The sequence below is a fragment of the Tympanuchus pallidicinctus genome, unplaced genomic scaffold (assembly GCF_026119805.1).
Source record: "Tympanuchus pallidicinctus isolate F22 unplaced genomic scaffold, pur_lepc_1.0 scaffold20, whole genome shotgun sequence".
In the NCBI taxonomy this organism is placed as follows: domain Eukaryota; kingdom Metazoa; phylum Chordata; class Aves; order Galliformes; family Phasianidae; genus Tympanuchus; species Tympanuchus pallidicinctus.
Window position 1 is genome coordinate 13,594,432 of NW_026294722.1, and position 19,939 is coordinate 13,614,370.

The 19,939-nt window shown below is 48.0% G+C and overlaps 1 protein-coding gene across 5 annotated transcripts in view; it reads right to left on the minus strand.

The window, feature by feature from the left end:
- Positions 1-19,939, minus strand: part of DLGAP4 (DLG associated protein 4) — a 155,006-nt gene continuing 135,067 nt past the window's right edge. For all 5 annotated transcript variants that reach the window (XM_052683688.1, XM_052683687.1, XM_052683689.1 and 2 more), the window contains 6 exons: positions 9,205-9,566; positions 7,703-7,794; positions 6,854-7,263; positions 5,064-5,155; positions 2,567-2,719; positions 1-1,803 (listed from right to left, as the gene is read on the minus strand). In XM_052683688.1, the coding sequence (XP_052539648.1) occupies positions 1,588-1,803; positions 2,567-2,719; positions 5,064-5,155; positions 6,854-7,263; positions 7,703-7,794; positions 9,205-9,566 (1,325 nt within the window). In that variant the 3' untranslated portion in view covers positions 1-1,587. The remainder of the gene's footprint in view (positions 1,804-2,566; positions 2,720-5,063; positions 5,156-6,853; positions 7,264-7,702; positions 7,795-9,204; positions 9,567-19,939) is intronic.

The window sequence follows — 19,939 nt, forward strand, 5'->3', positions numbered from 1 at the left end:
TCGTTCAAGGTTTCACTTTTATTTATTTTTTTGCCTTCTGGATCACCAACACCCTCGCTGAAACTTCTTTGGGATTCCACCCCCACCCCCATGAAAGTAGCAGACCATCTCCCAACTCATTCAAGCAAGTGAACAACAACAACAAAAAAAGTCCCCAGCAAGATCACTCAGAATAGGACCAAATGCTTATTTTAAGGGGGTGGCAAAGAATTGGGTGGTGACAGCTCTGGCTTCAAGAAGCCAAACTGAAAAGGAGCCTACAAAGGGGAAAATGGGCTAAAAAATACTTAGCAATCCTTTCTCTACCCAAAGAGCAGGGAGATAAGGAAAAAATAGTCATCTGATTACACACAGGGTATATATTTTTACACACACTTTTACACACATCTAGATATAGTACATGTAAAAATATATGCTATACATATGCCCATCCTCTCAAAGGTGCTTCTAATCTGCACTGTGTATGGGCATGTATACGTGTGTATGAATTAAATGTACAGGTACTACTAAGTGTATATGTGCATATGTACACATACATACAGGCAGGCAGCCTTCCTTTAGCCACCCCTGCCTTCCTTTTTGTACAAAACCCAGTCCTTCCACCCTGAAACACCAGCACACACACCCAGCCCACTTTGAAACAGGTCCCTCAGTGTTTAGCAGCTTCTTTCTAACAAGCAACTCAGGGGATATAATTTTGGGGGTGGGGGGGGGCATAGAAATAAAACTCAAAGTGAAGCATGTGTGGATTGTGTCTGTAGTTGCTCTGTGGTCCTTCAGCTCCCCTCCTGTGCCTGGGGTAGGGCACTGCCAGCCAAGCACCATCACTGCCCCCTTTGCCAGCTTATTGCACGTTTGCTTTCAGGCTGCATTTCAGCAACTCTGCATTACATTCCACAGATCCTGTCATCCTCTCACTTCATTAAAACAGGAATACGAACCCAATGCCCTGTCCCTGCCCACCCATCCTCCCCCCACCCCCTATCCCCATCAAAAGGAGAACAAAAAAGAAAACCAAGAAAGGCTGCTTGCTAGCAGAGTGCAACAGTAGTACACACTGAATAGGTGTTCTCTTCAGGAGCTCTGTGGAAGAGAGGTTATTTCTAACACAGTAAACAAAGCCATGCAGAGGGAAGGAGAAAGGGTGCAGAAGGGGGAAAAATAAAGGATGAGAAGGAAGAACAGAACTAAGGAGGAAGAAAAACACAGCATGGCAAGTGCTCAAGGCTTCATGTTTTGTTGTCCTCTTCTTGTAAACAGGCTAATAATTCTCGTTAGTTAGAACAAGTAAAAAGATTGAAGTTCCAAGTTGAGGGGCTGGAGGTTCCAGGAGTCTGTTCAGTCCATTCAGCAACACCACAGCCAGTGAGAAAATGAGGGGTATTTTTTTTTCTTTTTTTTCTTTTTATGTTTAAAATCTTCATTACTTAAAGCTGAGAGAAAAAGCCAACTCAGGAGCCCTTTTCAAGGATGGCTCATTGTCTCTAGACTGAATAAATCACACTAGTTTAGAGAGAACCTTTTTTTTTTCTTTTCCCTTTTTAATGACTTATAAAAACCACACGGTTCCTTCCTCTGCCCCTTCGCTCAAAGGCGTGTCTGTGCCTCGGGGACGTAGATCTCGATGCTGTCTGCACTCTCCGTGGCCGAGTTCTGCCGCACAGAGGCAGCGCGCTTGGCTGCCATGAGACGCTTGCGAGCTTCCTGGCGCTGCTTGTCTGAATCAGAGGCTTTGTCCCGGTTCAGTTGGGATTTGGACTTTGCTGGCTTCTTTGGCACTGGAGGGGGTGGTTTCTTCTCTTCCTTTAGGGAGACAGTAAGGAAAAACCCAAACATAAAATAAAAATGCACATACAGAAGTTTGCTCCCTGCTATGGTGGGGACTCTCGAGGCCTGAAGAGCTAAGAAACAAGGTTATGAGTGACAAGTGCAAGAAGTAGGAACAGTTCCAGAGCAAGACATTCATGATAAAATAAGCTCTCTATTTTGCTTTTCATGATATGGACTGGGTTTCTTTTTTTCTAGCTGTATCTGCGGCCCAGTTGTAAATCAGAGCACAGCACAGCACAAAGACTGAACATCATCTAAACTGCAAAGCCCTAATACGCTGCGCTGCCCATAGCCATAGCATTCTTTCTTCCCCTCATATGTGGTCAGACAGGGTGGCCCTGAGCTGCAGCCTTCCCTGGATTTCCAAAGGCTCCAGCAGATGCTTTTTATACCACCCAGGCACCAGTACTTATGCAGTGCTTGTAACACTAGAGGCCTCTGCATCACTGCTTTGAGTGTACAACACTCTCCCCATCTTCCTCTTGTAAAAATTGCTTCCGCTATTACTCAAGAGGCATGAAAGCATGCACTGGGAGGATGGCTGATTAACAATACAATCTCATTACTGCAAGTGCCAGAACTATTATCACAGGCAGGTAGATTACATGGAGGGATTATGCTGCAGAAATAGAAGGTAGAGAACATCCTAGAGATCTTCTGTTTGCAGACAGGAGTAGATATCATACTGGAAGTATCTGTGAAGTGCTCTCACCGCTCTGAACTGCCCCACGCTCACCTTTCTCTCCGGTGTCTCTGCCAATTGCCAGCTGTTAGCTTTCAGGTGGTACAGCTCATCAAATTTCATGCTGATGTCTTCAATGGACAACTGCAGGAGGTCCCAAAACCCAGCTAGGTCCTGGGCTGTGGGTCTGGGATTGGCATTAGGGTTCTACAAGGGAAGGCATAAAAATACATCATAAAGAATATGCCTGTACAGCTTACATTTACTCTTTTCTAACGACTGAAGCCTCGAAAACCCCTTAAGAAACTTCAGCCCTAAGTAGGCACAAGCATGAGGCCATCATTTACAGACAGAAGTTTTTCTTGCAGCAATCAGGAAGAAAAGATCCTGACAGAATTTCTTATATTGGAGACTGAAAAATAATCCTAAAAGGTACTCTGCAGCAGAAGGCAACAGCACCTTTCTCCTCATGGCATCCCTGGTTAAGTCTAATCCCTCAGCAGCAACCTCCAACTGAAGATCTCTGGCATGCAATTCAGAACTACAACACTTTTTTTTTTTTTTTTTTTTTTTAAAGTACATAGATCATAACTTAAGGGAATGGAATAATAGGAACTGATACAGCACAATGCAAACCACAGCTGACAGCTGGAAAGCTTGCATGCCAGTGTTTTCACAGGCAAAACTACTTTGCTACACATCTGAAAGTATCAGTACAGTTAAGGGATGACATGCTGGAAAGAAGCTCTGTGGTGAAGGACCTGGGTGTTCTGATGGCCAGCACTTTGCCCATGAGCCAACAGTGTGCCCCGGTGGCCAAGAAGGCCAGTGGTATATTAGGGTGCACGGCCAACAGAGTGAGGGAGGTGGTTCTTCCCTCTGCCCTGCTGAGGCCAAATCTGAAGTTCTGTGTTGTTTTGGGTGCCTCAGTTCACAAAAGACAAGGATGTCCTAGAAAGAGTCCAGCAGGGGGCCATAAAGATCTCCAGGGCCTGAAGCATCCCTGTACGATGTATGAGGAAAGACTGAGATTGCTGGGGCTGTTCAGCCTGGGGAAGAGATAACTGAGACTGGGGGGGAGGCAGAAAATCTATGAGTATCTGAAGTGAGGAACTCAAATGGGGCCAGGCCCTTTCCGTGGTGCGCAGTGACAGAAGGGGCAACAGGTGGGAACTGGAGCACAGGAAGTTCTGTCTGAGCACAAGGAGGAATTTCTCTACAGCGAGGGTACCTGAGCCCTGGCACAGGCTGTGCACAGGAGGTGGCGCCTCCTTCTCTGGAGATATCCAAACCCACCCGGATGCTTTCCTGCATGACCTGCTCTAAGAGTGGGGTGGGACCAGGAAACTCCAGAGAAGCCTTCCAACCCCTTTGATTTTGTGATTTCTTAGACTTGCTTATAGGTTCATAGAATTGTAGAAGGGCTTGAGCTGGCAGGGACCCTACAATCCCCATCCCCACTCCTGCTGTGGGCTGGCTGCCCTACCTCAGCTCAGGCTGCCCAGGGCCCAGCCATGGCCTTGGGCACCCCCAGGGATGGAGCACCCACATTTTGCTGGGCAGCAGAACCAGCGCTTCATCACTGTAACTTCTGAAAAAATTTTAAAGGAGCTGAAGTAAATTTGCCACCATTAAAAACAGAAATTCCCTAATTCTCAGGCACCTAAACTGCCAATATAGGCCTTCACTGTCTCAGGAAAGCACAGGATTAAATCAAAGCAACTCAACACAATGTGTCAAAGGAAAATTTCAACACAGAATATTGCTGAAAGCCTGGCTGCTGGTGTTGCTGTTGCTCTTCTCTCAGCCATGTTCCAGGATCTGCAAGGGAACATTCACATCCTTCTTCTTCTCGAGTTTCTCTGAGTTTTTTGCAAGTAAAGGGGAATACTTCTCAAGAATTCTGCAAAACCCAAAACCTTGAGAGGAAAGAGACAACCCCCAAATCCTAGATTCCCACCCATCCTCAAGTTAACTCAGCAAGGGCAAACCTTCGCATTAATTTGAAGAGATCTGATTCAAGCCACGTTTTGTGATTAACCAGAGACAACTGTGTTGGGACAGCCCTACCATCCACATTATCTACATGCAAAGTAAGCATCTTTGGAAAACAACGTGCTTTTCAAACAACCCCCCATTTGGTAAAAATCTGTGTTTCACCTCAAAATGTCCTTTAGAAGCAACAAAGAAGTGGTTTCCAGGACACACAGCAGAACAGCTACATGACATCAGACCTACAGGAGACTCTGCAGGTGCCCTTTAGTGTGCCTGAATGGCAGTTGAAGAGAATTTCTGTGCCACACAAGCACGAAAACAAACTGCAAATATTCATCCCTGAGCAGAGCACAGCTAAGAAGTGCCTGTTCAGCCACCCACTGCTCACCTGCTATTTGGAAACAGCACGAATCCATCACAGCACAGCGGTCAGGTTGTAGGCTACAGCCGCTCTGGCTTTGCTCTGTACCGCTGTCAGCATAACAATATTCCTGTTGTGCTGCTGAAGCAGCTGTATTTCACTCCCAGAAAGAGGCAGGAATAAAACCAGACTCACCAAGTTTTGTTCACAGAGGCCATGGAATTGCTGGAACTTCTGTGACATTAGTAGCTGTGCACTGCCCACTGCACTCAGGACTTTTCCTAAGACTATTAGAGGGTGGAAAAGAAAAGAAAGGGCTTAATTGAGCAGTCCATAAGTGCAGCAACAAACTCAGGCATTCCTGGAGCAAGAAATAATCATTAGCAGTTACAGAGATCTGTTAAGAACTAACTACTCTCAGGCAACAAAGATGCACTGAAACTACAGTCTGTGGTTGTCTTTGCCATCCATCCTTGCTCCTTCTATCTAGAGCAGGTCAGAAGCAGGACAACAGAAGAAGATCATGGCAACAGAGCTTGCAGGAAGTACCCTGTGGCTCGTGTGATGGGCTGCAAGCCCAGCCAGAGGAGTTGAAGCTGGCACCTGCTCACAGATCATCATTGCCTGCTCTTCTGCCCATGGACAAAGGAAAAGCAGCAATGTCCCTTGCTTCTCCATAGAACAGTCTCCAATCTCTATTTACCGGAATGGATTAAAAGACTGTCAGGCAAGTGTTTTTAATCACAATGCTTCTAAAACCCAGGGCTTTATGCTGCTCTTAGTGGGCCTCCAAGGAGCCTCTGAGCATAGCAACATTCTTCTGGTTGATTATGGAAAAGTGCTAAATATGGGCTTTTCCCTTGCAAAGGCAGGGATGAGACTCACGGAGCACACAAATACGTAATGAGCACATGTGGAATGATCTGCTTCCTTCTCCCTAGCCTGATGCAGTTCTCCCAAATCAGTTTGAATCTTTATAGATCTGTGCTTGACCGGACAGACATAAGCAGGGCTTTTTTTTTTTTTTTTATACCCACCACATTCTTTGTTACAAAACCTACTAGGAGATTGCTCTTAAGGTCACAGATCTAACATCACATCAATCTGTGTCTCTTCATACCAAGGCAGTGTTGCCACAAGCAGAGCAAGAGCAACACGACATGCTCTGTCCCTCTGAAGCGTGCAGAGCCCCAGCACTGACTGTCCAGCTCAGGAGCCAGTGCAGCATCACAGTGTGATACAGTTAGAGATCAAATGCCCCCAGCAGTGACAGCAAGCTATAACTAAATCTCACCACCATTTCACCTTTCTTAGGTATAAACAGGCCTTGAAATTGTGCTCCTTGCAGCCCAGGTACTTGGTTCTGTCACTCAGTACACACCTAAGCATGATTACCATTGTAAGCAGCAGAGCTTTTGCCAATTCATTTGAAAATAATGGAACAAGTCCAGCTGTGACTGAGCCCAGTAAAATCAAGTGCCCTTGTGTTTCCTGTGTATGTGACTTTGGTATACTTCACAGGAATTCAGTGAGATGTTCCCCTACAAAGAAACCTACTCTTTGCCATGAAGACAAGCCAGATCACACAGGCACACAGTTATGGTGCCTTCCACTCCACCACCAGGTAAACTTTTACTTGTGCACTTAATCAAAACAGAGTGGCCAGGGAGAAAGCTCTCAGCCTCTCTGAAAACAACCTAGTCAAGCTTTTAGCTGCTTTGACTTCTTAATGGTGATGGCAGCTTCTGAAATCTTCTCAACTGCGTTATTTCTTACCCCATTTGCTAAAGCAAGTTGCCTTATCCTTCCTGTCCTTCCCAAGGACAAACTGTTCCTTGCTGCATACTCACCTCCAGGTTCCACTGTGACCCTGTGGGAGATCAGCAATTTAACCACAGAAAGCCAGCCCAGTACTCTGCTTTAATTCTTAAAGGAGGAGCTACTGGGCTGCTCCAGCATTGTGTCCAGAGGCTGGCAGCACCTACCTTCTTCAGAGAGATTGTTCTCTTTGGTCTCCTGGTCCATCTGGCGGCACCAGCCCTCTAACCGCTCTGTTTCTGCCTGCAGCAGCTTCAGAAACCAGAACCCATCCCGCCGGCAGGCTCCGGGCTGCGTGGGTTCCGATGGCGAGGCAGATGATGTCTCAAGCCAAGGGTCAGGAGGAGGGAGAGAGGAAGGCTCCAGGGCTGGGTCAGTGTTGTCTCCATAGGAGAGGTTTCTCTTAATCTGTGAGGGCTTGGCTGGTTGCCTGGCACTGGTATCAACACCAACAGAGTTGTTGTGTTGGGGGCACTCAGCAACGCTTCTCTCAGATGATTTACAGCTAGAGTTGTTGGGTTCCTGCGTGTCAGAGTCTGTATCCTGTTTGGAGGACATACTGCGAGAGTGGCTGTTTCTGGAGAGATCAAACCCAAACATATTAAATAGCAGAACTCAACCTGTCTGGTCGCACAACTAACCATTAAAGACATTTGCTTATTATGCCTGCAGTTGAGCCTCCTCTTCCCCTTCTCACACACAAACACAGTACACATTCGGACAGACAAAATCGTAAGGTTGCCTGCTTACTGCAATAGGCCATTCAGATGAGAGGACTGATGCACAATTCTAATTACATCTTGGACTATTTTATTTATTTCAACCTGCCACTGATTTGTCTGTTTGCAGACTAAGTGCTGTTTGCAGCAGGTGTGTGCTGGGGAGGAAAAGCTATCCACGGGCCCCCACTCAACACCATTCATATTAGAATAAGGGGAGAAGGTGATCTAAGAAATGGGAAAGAGCAATTTAGAAGAAAGGAGTAAGAATTACAAAAGCCCGAGTCTTTCACTTACCGCCACTCGTCTTCTACCTGAACCCCGATGGACTGGAATTTGGTGACTGGTGGAGGAGGCTCCTCTTTGACCACTGGCTGAAGGCAGTCAACCTTATTAAACAAAAGAAATACAGACAAAAACAGACACAAGAACTTGCTGCTGGAATTCACATTAGTAGACAGGAGGAGTCCACACACGCACACACAGCATGCAGACAGCACACACCAACTGCAGAGCTGTGTTAGGAGAGGTGCCAGGCTGCTGCATCAATTTGCCTCCACTTGAGCATCAGGGCTGTACCCCACTGGGCTGCTGCCAGGCACCTGCTCTGAGCGCACCCGGCTCTGCCATCTGCTGTTTGCATGGCACTGGCTGGGAAAGGGCTGCATGTCCCCAGGGGAGCAGCTGCACGTGGCACCTGACATGGGCAAAGGCCACGAGCTTCACAATCCAATTAAGACTGACAGCAAAGCCTAGCTTCCTCTTTTCCAGGGACTGACACTCTCCATAGCTCTGGATAAAAGGCTTAGAAGGTTTCAGGAAGGAAATCCAGGGAGTGGACAGGTGGCACAGGAACAAACTCAGGAAAGGAAGAGGAATGAAGTCAGCCTCTCCAACACAACTTTTCTTGCTCATGGCTGTTAACACATGCTTTGCCCCACCAGTCACACAGGGAAGCCTTTGCTGAGCTGCGTACCTAACTGGTCAGCAAATCCCAGTGTAAAGCCATGGAGAACTTGTTCAGTACACACATGGTGACCTGCAAAGCCCAGCTCCTGATCTGGACTTGCTGAAGTGCTCACATTCCTGTCTGCAGTCTATAACTTGCAACACTAAGCCAGCAGTTTGGGACAGAATTGCTGTTTGCAGGGACCAGCCACCTGTGCCCAGGAAATCTGCCCACAAGGAGTGCAATTGCAGGTGACAATATTAGCTGAATAAAGCACAGGTTTATGCTACTCAGTGGGTTCTCTTTTGCCTACAGAACAAACAACTTACTTCCATTAGTTTCCATAGAGTTAAATGCTTCCAGCAGGAACAGCAGCAACCTGCTGACACTGCCAGGCAGCCCAGGGGAGCAGAGGCCACCAAGAAGCACTCCCATCTGCCTAGAGCTCTGCACATCACACTGCAGCAGATGGCAAGTAGAGGGGCCCATCACTCCTAAGAAATTTGTCCCACGAACCACAAAGGACAAGGAACAGACTGGCACTAAGGAGTGGGAGCAGAGCACGGGATCAGTGCAGGTTTACTAGCACCAGAACGCCTCTCAGAGAGACCCACTCAGTTCATAGGGTCCCCCTGATTCATGAAATATTTCAAAGTGAAATAGCTTGTAAGTCTCTTATAAGGTCTGTTACAGAAAGCTTCTGCCCTACCTCCCCCAGGAACATGGAAGTTAGTATAACGAGCTATTCTGAGTGGGTTCAGATGCACACCTGGTCACACAAAACACACGTGCTAAATAGATGGGTTAAAGACATTTCTTAGGACACAAAGAAGAACAAACTGCTCCATACTTGTATTCCTATAGATGACAGTTTTCTTTTGGGGACGTTCTCCACTTTGGGCTCTTCACTCGTCAGAGTCCCTTTGTCGCTTTTCAAAGTTGCATTTTTCTGCGGTAGCTCTGGAGTGTCTCTCGCTGGAGTCACGATGCTGCCCCTCGTAACACTGGGTGTCCTGGTGCTGTCTAAGCTGTCTGAAGAATTGCTCAGTCCCGACTGGCTGGTCACCTCGCTCTTGTGGTCCTGGCTGTCCAGGTAGGTGTCCTGTGCCGATTCAGTGCTGCTCTGCACAGTGACAGAGATGAACGGCTTTGATGTGGTCCGAGGTGGGACAGGAGGTGGAGTCTTTTTATATGCCACTAGGCATGATGAACCTGCAGTGATGGAGGTGGGGAGAATGAAGAATAGAAGAGGCAGACAGATACAGTGAAAGAAAGAAAAAGCAGGTCAGTCACAACATCCAAGAGGAGTCTCCAACCAGAAGCTGAAGGCAGAAATGCAGACAGCCTACAGCCAGCAGCTCATACCGAGTAACCCAAACCAAAGCATAATGGGAAGCAGAAGGCAGAGCCAGAGCTAGCTTGCAAAAGAAGTTAAAAGAAATACCATGATGTGTGAAAGGCTAGTAGTAATGGAGAAGAGGTACAGAGAAGCCTCCCAAGACTGCTACAAGGTTTGGCAGGTGTAAGTCTCCAAGCTGAGGGAACTCTTTTTGGCTAAGCCCTATGTTTTAGTGTCCTAGTACAGCCAAGTGTCTCAGCTCTTTGTCCCATCAGTTGACAACTTTCAGTATCTGGACCAGGGTGGTGTTTTTTCCTATAAAAATGGAAAGAAGCCATAAAATTTATTAGATGTAAGAATATAAAAATCTAGCTGCTGTACATTACAGGAAAATACATCACACCAGATCTAATAGCCAGAGAGGTGAGGCTGTGCTGCTCCACACAGCAACGGAGATACACGCACAGCTGCAGACACATAGGCACACAATGTCAGACACACAGACCAGAAGAAAGTCCCCAAAAGACATCAGCACCAGCCTCATCAAGGAAGGTCCTCCAGCAGCTGAGCTGCCTCTGCCTGCCCACTGCCCGTCTGCACTGGGGGCTCCTCAGTCTGGGGACACAAGCCAAACGCTGAAGGCCCTGCAGACCCACTCGCCCTGCTCCCAGCCTGCATCCCCCACTCACCAGCTCAACCTTTCCCAGCAGTCACACAGTCATTGCCCCTGGACACGAGGACGCTGTGATCTGGCCTCGCTGCAGCCCCCTGCAGCCTCATCCCACGATGTGGGGAGCACAAAACCCTCACCCAAGTCAGGATTTTCATATGAACCGTACAGACCGTGCTGGGCAGGGCAGAGCTAGCAAGCATGACACGCACCTGGCCCCCGTCATCCCTTCACCCCTCTTTTCACCTTAGTTTTATTCCTCCCCCAGTCACCCAAACCCTGCCTTTGTTCCATCTCTGGTCTAGCAAGCCGTGTCATCCCAAACCATTCTTCCACTACACCTGAGTACCCATGTGGGAAGGGGTGTTTCAGGCAACCAAGTCCCACAGCTCCTCCTTTTTTCTACCTAGGAATGTCCCTGCATGCCACCCTGTGTGCCCCAGGCATGTGGCCATACCGCTTGCAGACAATTGCACAGCAATGCATTTTGCATCATGGGCTGTTTACACACTCCACAGGTACCTTTATTAATGGCTAGAAGCTCTATTTCAAAGGAGCTAAAAGAAAGGGGTTACAGAGGAGACCCATGCTCCCACAAGTGTTTGCACAGCTAATGGTCCCAACTGCTGCAGGAAAATGAAGCCCTAGAGGAGCTCAGAAAGGCAAATCAATACCAGTTCCCTCCTGCCCCAATGCACAGACTGAATACAGAGTGAGCAGTGACCTGGACGCCACCAGAGCTCTCCTGCCAGCTCACCCCAGCCCTCACACCCCTTTTGACACAGGTCCCTCCTGCAGCCACGAGGGCCATACAGTTGGGAAGCACACAGCTGAAAAATATTCAGACAAGCTACTTTGTATGGGCACTGGGCAGTTTTTCAGCTTGACCTGTTCCTGCTGCTATTCCTTACGGTGACACAAGCTGTGTAAACTGCTCAGGACAGCCCAAGCCTGGAGCTGCTGTACGTCCTGCCAGAACAGGAACATATTAGGCTCTTGAAAAGCCACCCACAGTGATTTCCTAAAAGGTCAGACAAGTGTAGCAACTTCTCACATTTACATGCCAAAACACAGCTACACACATCCTTCAGCCAGTTCTTGATTGGTCACATAAACAGTGCGCTGCTGTCCTGCCAGGGCACTGCCAGCTGCTGACTGTAATCATACCAGCATTTGCTTCCAGCTTGCCAGCCCCACACCACCCCCGTTCCTTTGCAGGGCACAAGCTCACGCACCAGGACAGCAGCAAGACATGAACAGATGCTCAAAGCAGCATCAGATCAGAACTGTTTAGCATCTCCAAGCAAGTCAACCTTGAACCCAGGATGCTGAGTTCAGCAGAGGTATCAGATTCAATGGCAGCACTTGCACAAGCGCAGGCTGAACTGCAGCATGGCCTCTGCCCACAGCAATGCTTCTCAGCACCGTGCAGACATACAAACCAGGAGGCCAAAGCACCAGACACTGCATAACTGCTGCCTCTCTCCCCAAGTTCCCTACTGCAAATCTCCTCGGGTGCACTACAGATCTGGCCACGTTAGAACTTCGCTTGTTACAGATGTTCACCTGCTCAAACCTCTCAGGACAGGTCTTGGCTACAACTATCTGGTCACAATGCTAGATGGGTGAAGCACTTCTCATGTGAGCATGGTCAGCAGCAGCTCTCCTGGGCAGGGAAAAGGGTGCCATGGAGCACCCCACAGGTAAGGACTCTGCCCAGGCACCTCAGCAAAGCTATCCTGATACAGGAACATCATAGATTGTTACACCAATTTCTGGGCCAAGTCTTACACCCAGCCTGTACAGTTCAATCCTGCAGAGCACTGTAGGACGATCAGACTGAATGAAGCAAGAGGAAAAGCCCCTTTACACAAAGTAGGCTACACCACCAAACACAGGATGCTCACAATGCCACATGTCACTGTACCAGGAACTGAGGCAGCTATTAACCAGGACAAGCCAAAACTACCCAAAAGGGCAGAAGAGAAAGCCTGCCTCCCATAGCCCTCTTCTCCTTACATCACACATCCTCTCAGTTCCTCCAACACTGTGCCCCCCTCCAGACAGCAGTGAGCCTTGGGCAGATCACACCACACAGGGCAGAGCTGATGGCACTGACTGCTTTGGCACTTCTGCTGCTGTGTTTTCAAGCAGCACAGCTTGGGTTTCCCAGCTGCTGTTTATGCCCACAGGGCAGTACTGTAATTAAGAGAATAAATCAGCTGCTATCTGATATCGAATACTGCAGCTAGGCAAAACAAGGGGAGGGCAGCACATCAGCAGAGACAAAAAAAGGGCAGATTTCTTAGGGAAGACAGGTGGTGTTTAGGGTCAGTTACACAAATTCAGCTTTCCACTCACTTATAAGCAATAATACTGTTTGCAATGCTGTGTACACAGAGCAAAGCAGCAACTTCTTGTTCCAGGAGATGCTCAGCTGAAGAGCACAGATTTTGCTAAAAAGGAACCCTACTGTGCAGCAACAAAATGCTCCACTGACTAATGCATGGTCAAAGAGCTGCCTGCGACTTCTTAAGAGCCTACAGCCCATGCAAGTGGAAGGAATGCATGAAGACCTGGAGCCTTGGAAAACTAAGAATGCTTCGATGAGTGCAGTTACAAATTAATCCCACTGAAACCCTCTGCAATCATAAGGCAGGGACTTTCCACTGCAAAGCCAGAAACCACAATGAACCTAAACCTAACCTAAAATGGGCTTCAAAAGCCATGCAGGATAAATCGACCTGCAACAAGCAGTCCTTCTCCCTCAACGCAAATACGAAATTTCAGTGTTTCTTGTGTCTGTGGGAAGAGTTAAGAAGCCCTGAGGAAGCCAAGTGCATTGTGCTATTTCTGCGGGGGAAACGTTATGAACCAACCAGGCAGCAGCATGCCTTGTGCCACTGGTCAGCCCCAGCAGTGAGCAGCTCCTGATTCAATGCAGGTCACAGCCTACTACATTGCTGTTTCAGTTTGTGATGCAAAACGGAGCTGCAGCCCAGGAGGGCAGTGGAGCAGGTACACATTTTACTCTGCTGTTTGTCAGCACCACTCAAATTTGTGAGTATCAACCAGCACTGCAAAAAGGCGCTGAAGAACAAGAGGAAGGGAAGCTTTGGTTAAGCCTCCAGCTCTGCAGCACCAGACCCTTTCCACCCATAGGATCTCCTACAGCTCATTTAAGGAAGTCATTAGAATTTACAACTGCCGTGGATGATTGATGGGCCAGGGGAGGGCTGTCTGTTTATAGCCTTCCTTGTGCAATTGTTTTTAGAAAGCAGCATGTTTCAAAATTAGCATCTTCCACATGGCATTACCTGCTGCTCGCAGGGCCTTGGGCAGCACCCACTGACTTCAGGCAAAAGAGCTTCAGATTCAGAGCGTTAACCTGGAGGGCTGCTCTGACCCTCAAAGCAGCTGGGCGTACTGGGATCCTCTCCTTCTGAACTGGGTAATTGCTTCTTGAAAGACCAAAGCACAGGAGTCAGAAAAGAATATTAAATCCACTGCAGCCTTGAGAGGCCCCTGTTCAAACACAAGCAAGCTGAACTTACCTGCTCAGTACCTGCAGCACTGCCAAGATCGTAGCCAAGGTATTTGGGTCTAGATTTAAACACTAATGCCGCTGGTGTGTGTCTGGCACAAAGTGCAATTACTTTGTTGCTCCGGTCGATTCAACATAGACCAGTGGTATTCCTTGTCAATCCCCATGGCTTTAAAGACCTAATCACACCATCCCCAATTTTACTGAACTAAAATCTCCAAGTCACAATCGGTTGTGAAGGTGAGGTGTATTAACAGAGCTCAAATTGCTAACCACTTTTGTGCCCTATGCATCCTCTTTCTCCATAGAAAGATCTGAAGAAATGACATCCCTTGCATAAGGCAACACACGTCAAAATAATCTCTCCCACTACAAGACAAACTCCTTTGCCTTTTAAATGAAGCTTCCCAATAATAATGCAGCAAACAAGAACAGCCCTAAGTTGCATTTTGGTCACGTCTCCAGACTTGTTTAAGGGGCATATTTACAGGTAGCTTTTAACAGCAAACAATACCAGAACAGTCACATTCCAAACAGCCTAACCTCTGATTTCCATGAACTTGCACAACACAAGACTGAAGCTATAGCGACCCACAGGATGCCTTGTTTGTAGGACGTCCAAGGAAAAATGATTCCCCCTAGCAATTGCTACTGGAAGCAATACAACTGGACAGACAGAAGGAACTTCTGTTTCCTCATGCCTACCTGTTAAGTGACCATCTTCATCAAGAATCAGTCCAGTGCTTTCTTTAGATCCCTTCTTGCTCTTGACATGTATAAAAGAGCCTTTTTCCTTTACAGTAAAAATTCTGAACTATTTCACCATCACCCCAGCCAAGACAGCCACCTGCTGTCACAGCTCCCACAAGGCATCCTCTGCTCTAAAACATGTCTAGGAAGGCACTTTTCCTAGCTGGCTCACTTGGTACTTGCAACACAAAGTTATGTTTCACATGCTCTAGGAACATCCCAGGCTTCTTAGTCACAGCAGTACAATATTCCCAGTTTAAGAAGTTAAAAGTCTCTTGTAAGGATGAAGGCAACCATTCCAGAAGTTTCCCCCAATTTAACTACAGAGTAGGTCATCCATGCCTGCTCTTGCTGCACTCCAGCCTGTGTTGCTTCCTTGGAAACTGAATGTGCCTATCAAGACCTGCGTTGTGACCAGCCCAGGCCCTCTGAAGCTCTCAGATAATCAAAACCAACACCTTCAGCACCAAGCCAGCCCCTCCAGCTTTGCTCACTGTAACTGTAGATGCCAGGAAGGAAGCACCACCAGTTGCACATGACACCTCCTGCTTGAGTCCATGGACTCTGGCTGCACGTAGGATTGTTCTGAAGGAGGTCAGAGAAATCCAAGCTCTCATTCCCCTCCTATCAACTTCCTCATCCTCAGCCCCCGGGCAAAGCACAGCTCTCCAAGTAGGGCAGCACACCGAGCAGCTTGCTTGCACACATGCAATGACAGCCACAAAAAAGCAGCCACTGCCCCACCGCTGGCTGGGTGCGATCGTTTCTCTCCCTACCAACTATACTGCCATTCTGAAGACAGATACTTGCTTTCAGGACAGACACAGTGATGTCTGGTGCTGGTGCCCACTGCCCCATCCCTCCCAAAGGCACGGGCACCCCCTCAAGCCAGCCCTGGGACACAGTGCCAGCTTCACCAGCACATCCAGCCAGATGTGGCAGCATCACAATGTCAGGGAACACAACTGAAGCAGGAACGGAGATGGAAGGCAGGTCTGCAGATATGGGAACTGACTATTTCCACCTTACATCAACAGCAGTAACTCACCTGTGAGATGAGCATGCCAAATGGACGTGCCCTTACTAACAGGGCCATTCTTCCCACACGTCACGCAGGCTTTCCCCAGGAGCACCCACCATCATACCAGACATACTTGATCCACACCACAGCCTCCTGCTGCCCAAGGGTACTACGGGGTAGTAGGCTTCTACATTTCAACAACCTGACATTTCTTTGCCAGAATAACTATCTACTTAGCTTTAAGGCAAGAGAAATATCCACTTCCTTAAAACCGAGCCAGCAGTCAGCCAAAGCAGCTAACACTTGTATCCTCCTCATCACGAAGAGTAAGTGCTGCCATGCTAATAAGTGCTACAACATTATGAAGTCACGTGCAAACACATCTTTGCTTCCTAGCTTGGAAAACAGTTGCTGGCCAAGCAAGCAGAGATCCAGCACCTGTTGCTTCTGGTTCACAGGACTTTCCACTTTTATTATAAAAATGTCTCTTGCAACCAAAAAAAAGGTCAGTACCCATCTTGGTCACAGCACTCTTGCAGATCTGCAGGGCTCAGCTGGCATATTTATTCATCTGCTGCCTGTTATTAAGACACAAGCAGCTGCCTTGCATTTACCTGTCCATTACTAGGTACATTAAGTTCCTAAATATTACGGAAACAAAAGAAATGAACATATCTGCAGGAAAAGGATCTTGAACGCAAGGGAGCAACTTCAAAGTAGAACAGCCACAGTAAGAGCTCCTCCCCACCATGCAAATACAAAACCCAAAGGCTGTCCTTGAGTATTAGCTATGTATTTCTTGACTAAAGGTACAACCTTCATCCAGAAGCTCACCACAAAATGGCCTGTTCTACCATCTGTACTCTGCTCATTTGTGACCGAGATGGTCCCAGGTGAGAAGTGAGTTAACAGTCAGGGGAAGCTGTGCTGCTGGGCCAGGGGCCACACAAGGTGAGGCATGGACAGGCAGGAGGGCACAGCACTGCCACTCAGGACTGCAAGGCACTTTAATGGCCACTTCTGACCGGATGTCCAGGCCCCAGTGCTCTGCAGAGGGAGATGGAAAACTCACCCAGGGAAAGAAAGGCTGAGGTTTGTGACCCCTTAAGGAGCTTCGGATTTTTCAACATACCAGGTTTGAGCACTTTGGAGATGCTCCTACTCAAACTTTGTAGCAACACTCAGAAGTTAAATAATAAGCACTTACATACCAAAACCTGCTACGATGGCAGGGCACAGCAGCTTTTTTTTCCTCCCCTTTCTTGCAAGGAAGCCTTTCAGAAGGTCACGGATTTAAGGAGAGGCAAGAGGCATCAGATGACACCACCCAAGAATGCTGGGGTTTAAAAATACAGCATCTCTCACAGTTGGGCTTCTGACCCATCTGGTCACCTCCTCCCTTCAGGGCACAGTTAATGTTACTGTGAGGACAACACATGCTGCAGAGAATGCAAGCCACAGACCTCCCAAACACATCTACAGCAACTGTTACTGGAGCTTCTATTTGTATTAGAAGCGACACTGTAACTTCTCCTCACCCTCCCTAAGTCATTTCAGCACAGGTTTTTTTAAAGCAAGAAAGAGCAGCTATATGCAACTCCACCCTGCTCCACAGCCCTGCATCAGCAAGCTCGCCATCTGTATTGTGGACTCAGGCAGCTCTCCAACTCAGCTGGCAGAGTAGCAATGTACAGGAATATTTTATGTTCAAGCTGTTAATTCACTAATAAGCAGCAAAAGTCTTAAAAACTGTCACTGGTGCCTAGATGAGCTCCTGGGCAGCAACATGGGGTGACTAAGTATCCATGCTGCCAGCTTGTCTGATACAGCTGGGCAGAGGGCACTCCATCCGATTCCTTCTGCTGCTCACTCTGCCCTGCAGTTCCCACTGCTGTGGCTCCACCTGCACAGCCCTCCCCTACCTGGAGTACTGTGACCAGTTCTGGGCTCCCCAGTACAAAAAAGACAGGAATTTCCTGGAAAGAGTTCAGCAGAGGGCCACAAAGAAGATGAAGGGCCTGGAGCACCATATCTGAAAACCCACCTTCCATCCCTGCTCCTGCTTCTGTTGTGCTTCCTGCCCACAGCACCATCACATTGCAGCCAACTGCCTGCCTGTGCAGAAGTCAACAAGCAGCTACAGAACAGCCAGCATCATCCTAGACCCACCAAACAACAACAAAAAAAAAATCAACCATGCTACAAGTGTGTGGAATCCCACAGGGACACAGGCTCAGCGTGGCTGTGAAGCCACACTCAGATGCACCGTTCTTCCTCTGCTTTTGCCCAGGGGATGCAGAAGCAGCTGAGAGCACACTGCCATGGAGGCACCTGGGGCTGGGAGAGCAGCAGTGCCACAGCACGGGGTTCACTGCATCACCCAGCGCAGCGTGGCTGCACACCCACCTCAGCGTGCCAGAGTGCCTGCCCCAAAAAGAACCTGGGCCGTGCCCACGCAGTGACCATCCGTGCAGAGCAGAAGCACACAGAGCTTAGCGCTGAGACCACCAGTCAGTCAGGAGATTAGAGACCACACTGATCTGCTGCAAAGCAGGAGAGAAAGTGACTGAAGACACCTGGAGCCCTATCTTCCATGGAATATGAGGACTGTCCCTCAGGAACAGTGCTTACTGCAGCCCCATCCCTCCTTTCTTGTACAGGAACACTGCAGTGATCCAGAAGTGATGATTCCTTCACTGAGGAGCTAGAAGAACATTAGTGCAGACCTCCCACTACAGCTTTTATCTGGGGCAGCTTTGACTCAGCAGCCCCAAATGCATTAGGGAGGCCTTGTGAAGAGTGAGAGTTGTGCAGGACCATCCCAGGCCACAGACAGAACAGCCAGAGGCACTTCAAAGAGTGCTGTTCTGAGCTGGCTGCTGTGATGTTACACAGAGCACTGACCATGTTGGAGCCTCTCTGTGTTCAGCATCACTACTGTAACTTTTATATAGAGAGACTAAGGCAGCACACATTAATTAGAGGCACAAATGTGAACCAGACACAAATTATTAGCCAGTGCCACAATGTTGCAGGCTGCTTCCCTTCTCCACTGGGGATGTTAACCTAGCACTGTCAACTTACCTACTGCTACAGGAGCAACTGATGCTCCACGAAGTGTCAAGCTGCACTAGTCAGGGTCAGGCTATTCTAAGAAGAAATCAGTGAGCACCCTCTGTTCATCCACTGCTATAGCCACTTGTAAGTGAAACAAGAGTAATAGCATTAATCTTCAGTGTTTAAGAAAGATTTTATTAGATTTTCCTCCAAGCTAGCAGTTTCTAGAATATCCTGCAGAAGTAGGTCCCACAAGCTGATTATGCATCATATCAAATATTCCTTTCCATTTGCCATCACTTTGCTTTAAGCGATAACACACCACTCTCAATCAGAGGATTGCATTGCAGATGCTTTCAACTATGCCACTGTAGGAATCCAGGGAATCTTAACACCTCCTCAAAGTCACACCCAGTCAAAAAACACATGGCTAAAAACCCATACGGGACTGCTTGTTAACCCAAGTCTGTTCCTGCCCATGTCAAAGCTCGACAATTCAGACTTATTTTAGCATCTGCTGACCTCTCAAGTACCAAAAAAAAAAAAAAAAAAAAAAATCTGAAGCATTTATTCCCATATCAAATGAGGAACACTGCAAGCTTTCAAAGTAGAGGCAGTAAGTTGAGCACCAAGTGCAACAACCCAACTGCTTGTCTGCTAGGAAAGAGGGATTCATCCACCTGGCACATTACCAATAGCTACTCTGCAGTACTTCCCATGTATCTCCTGTTTGGCTGAGTGAACATGCTCCAGTCCCACCATAAATCACAGAATTTCTAGAGCTGGAAGGGACCTTTAAAAGTCATCTAGCCCAGCTCCCCTGCAATGCACAAGGACACCACAGCTCCATCAGGTTTCCAAGGGCCTGATCCAGGCTCACCTTAAAGTCTCCAGGGATGAGGCATCCACATCTCTGTGCAACCTGTTCCAGTGCCTCACCACCCTCACTGCAGAAGACTCTTTACTTATATCTAACCTAAATCCATCCTCTTTGATCTTGAAACCCTTCCATCTTGTTCTGTCACCACAGATCCTGCTGAAGAGTCTGTCCTCTTCTTTCCTGTCGCTCCCCTTTAGATACTGACAGGCTGCTCTCAGGTCACCTCACAGCCTTCTCTCCATGCTGCACAGCCCCAGCTCTCTGTCTGTACTTACAGGCATTCTATCCTGGGATCATTTTTGTGGTTCTTCTCTGGATGCTCTC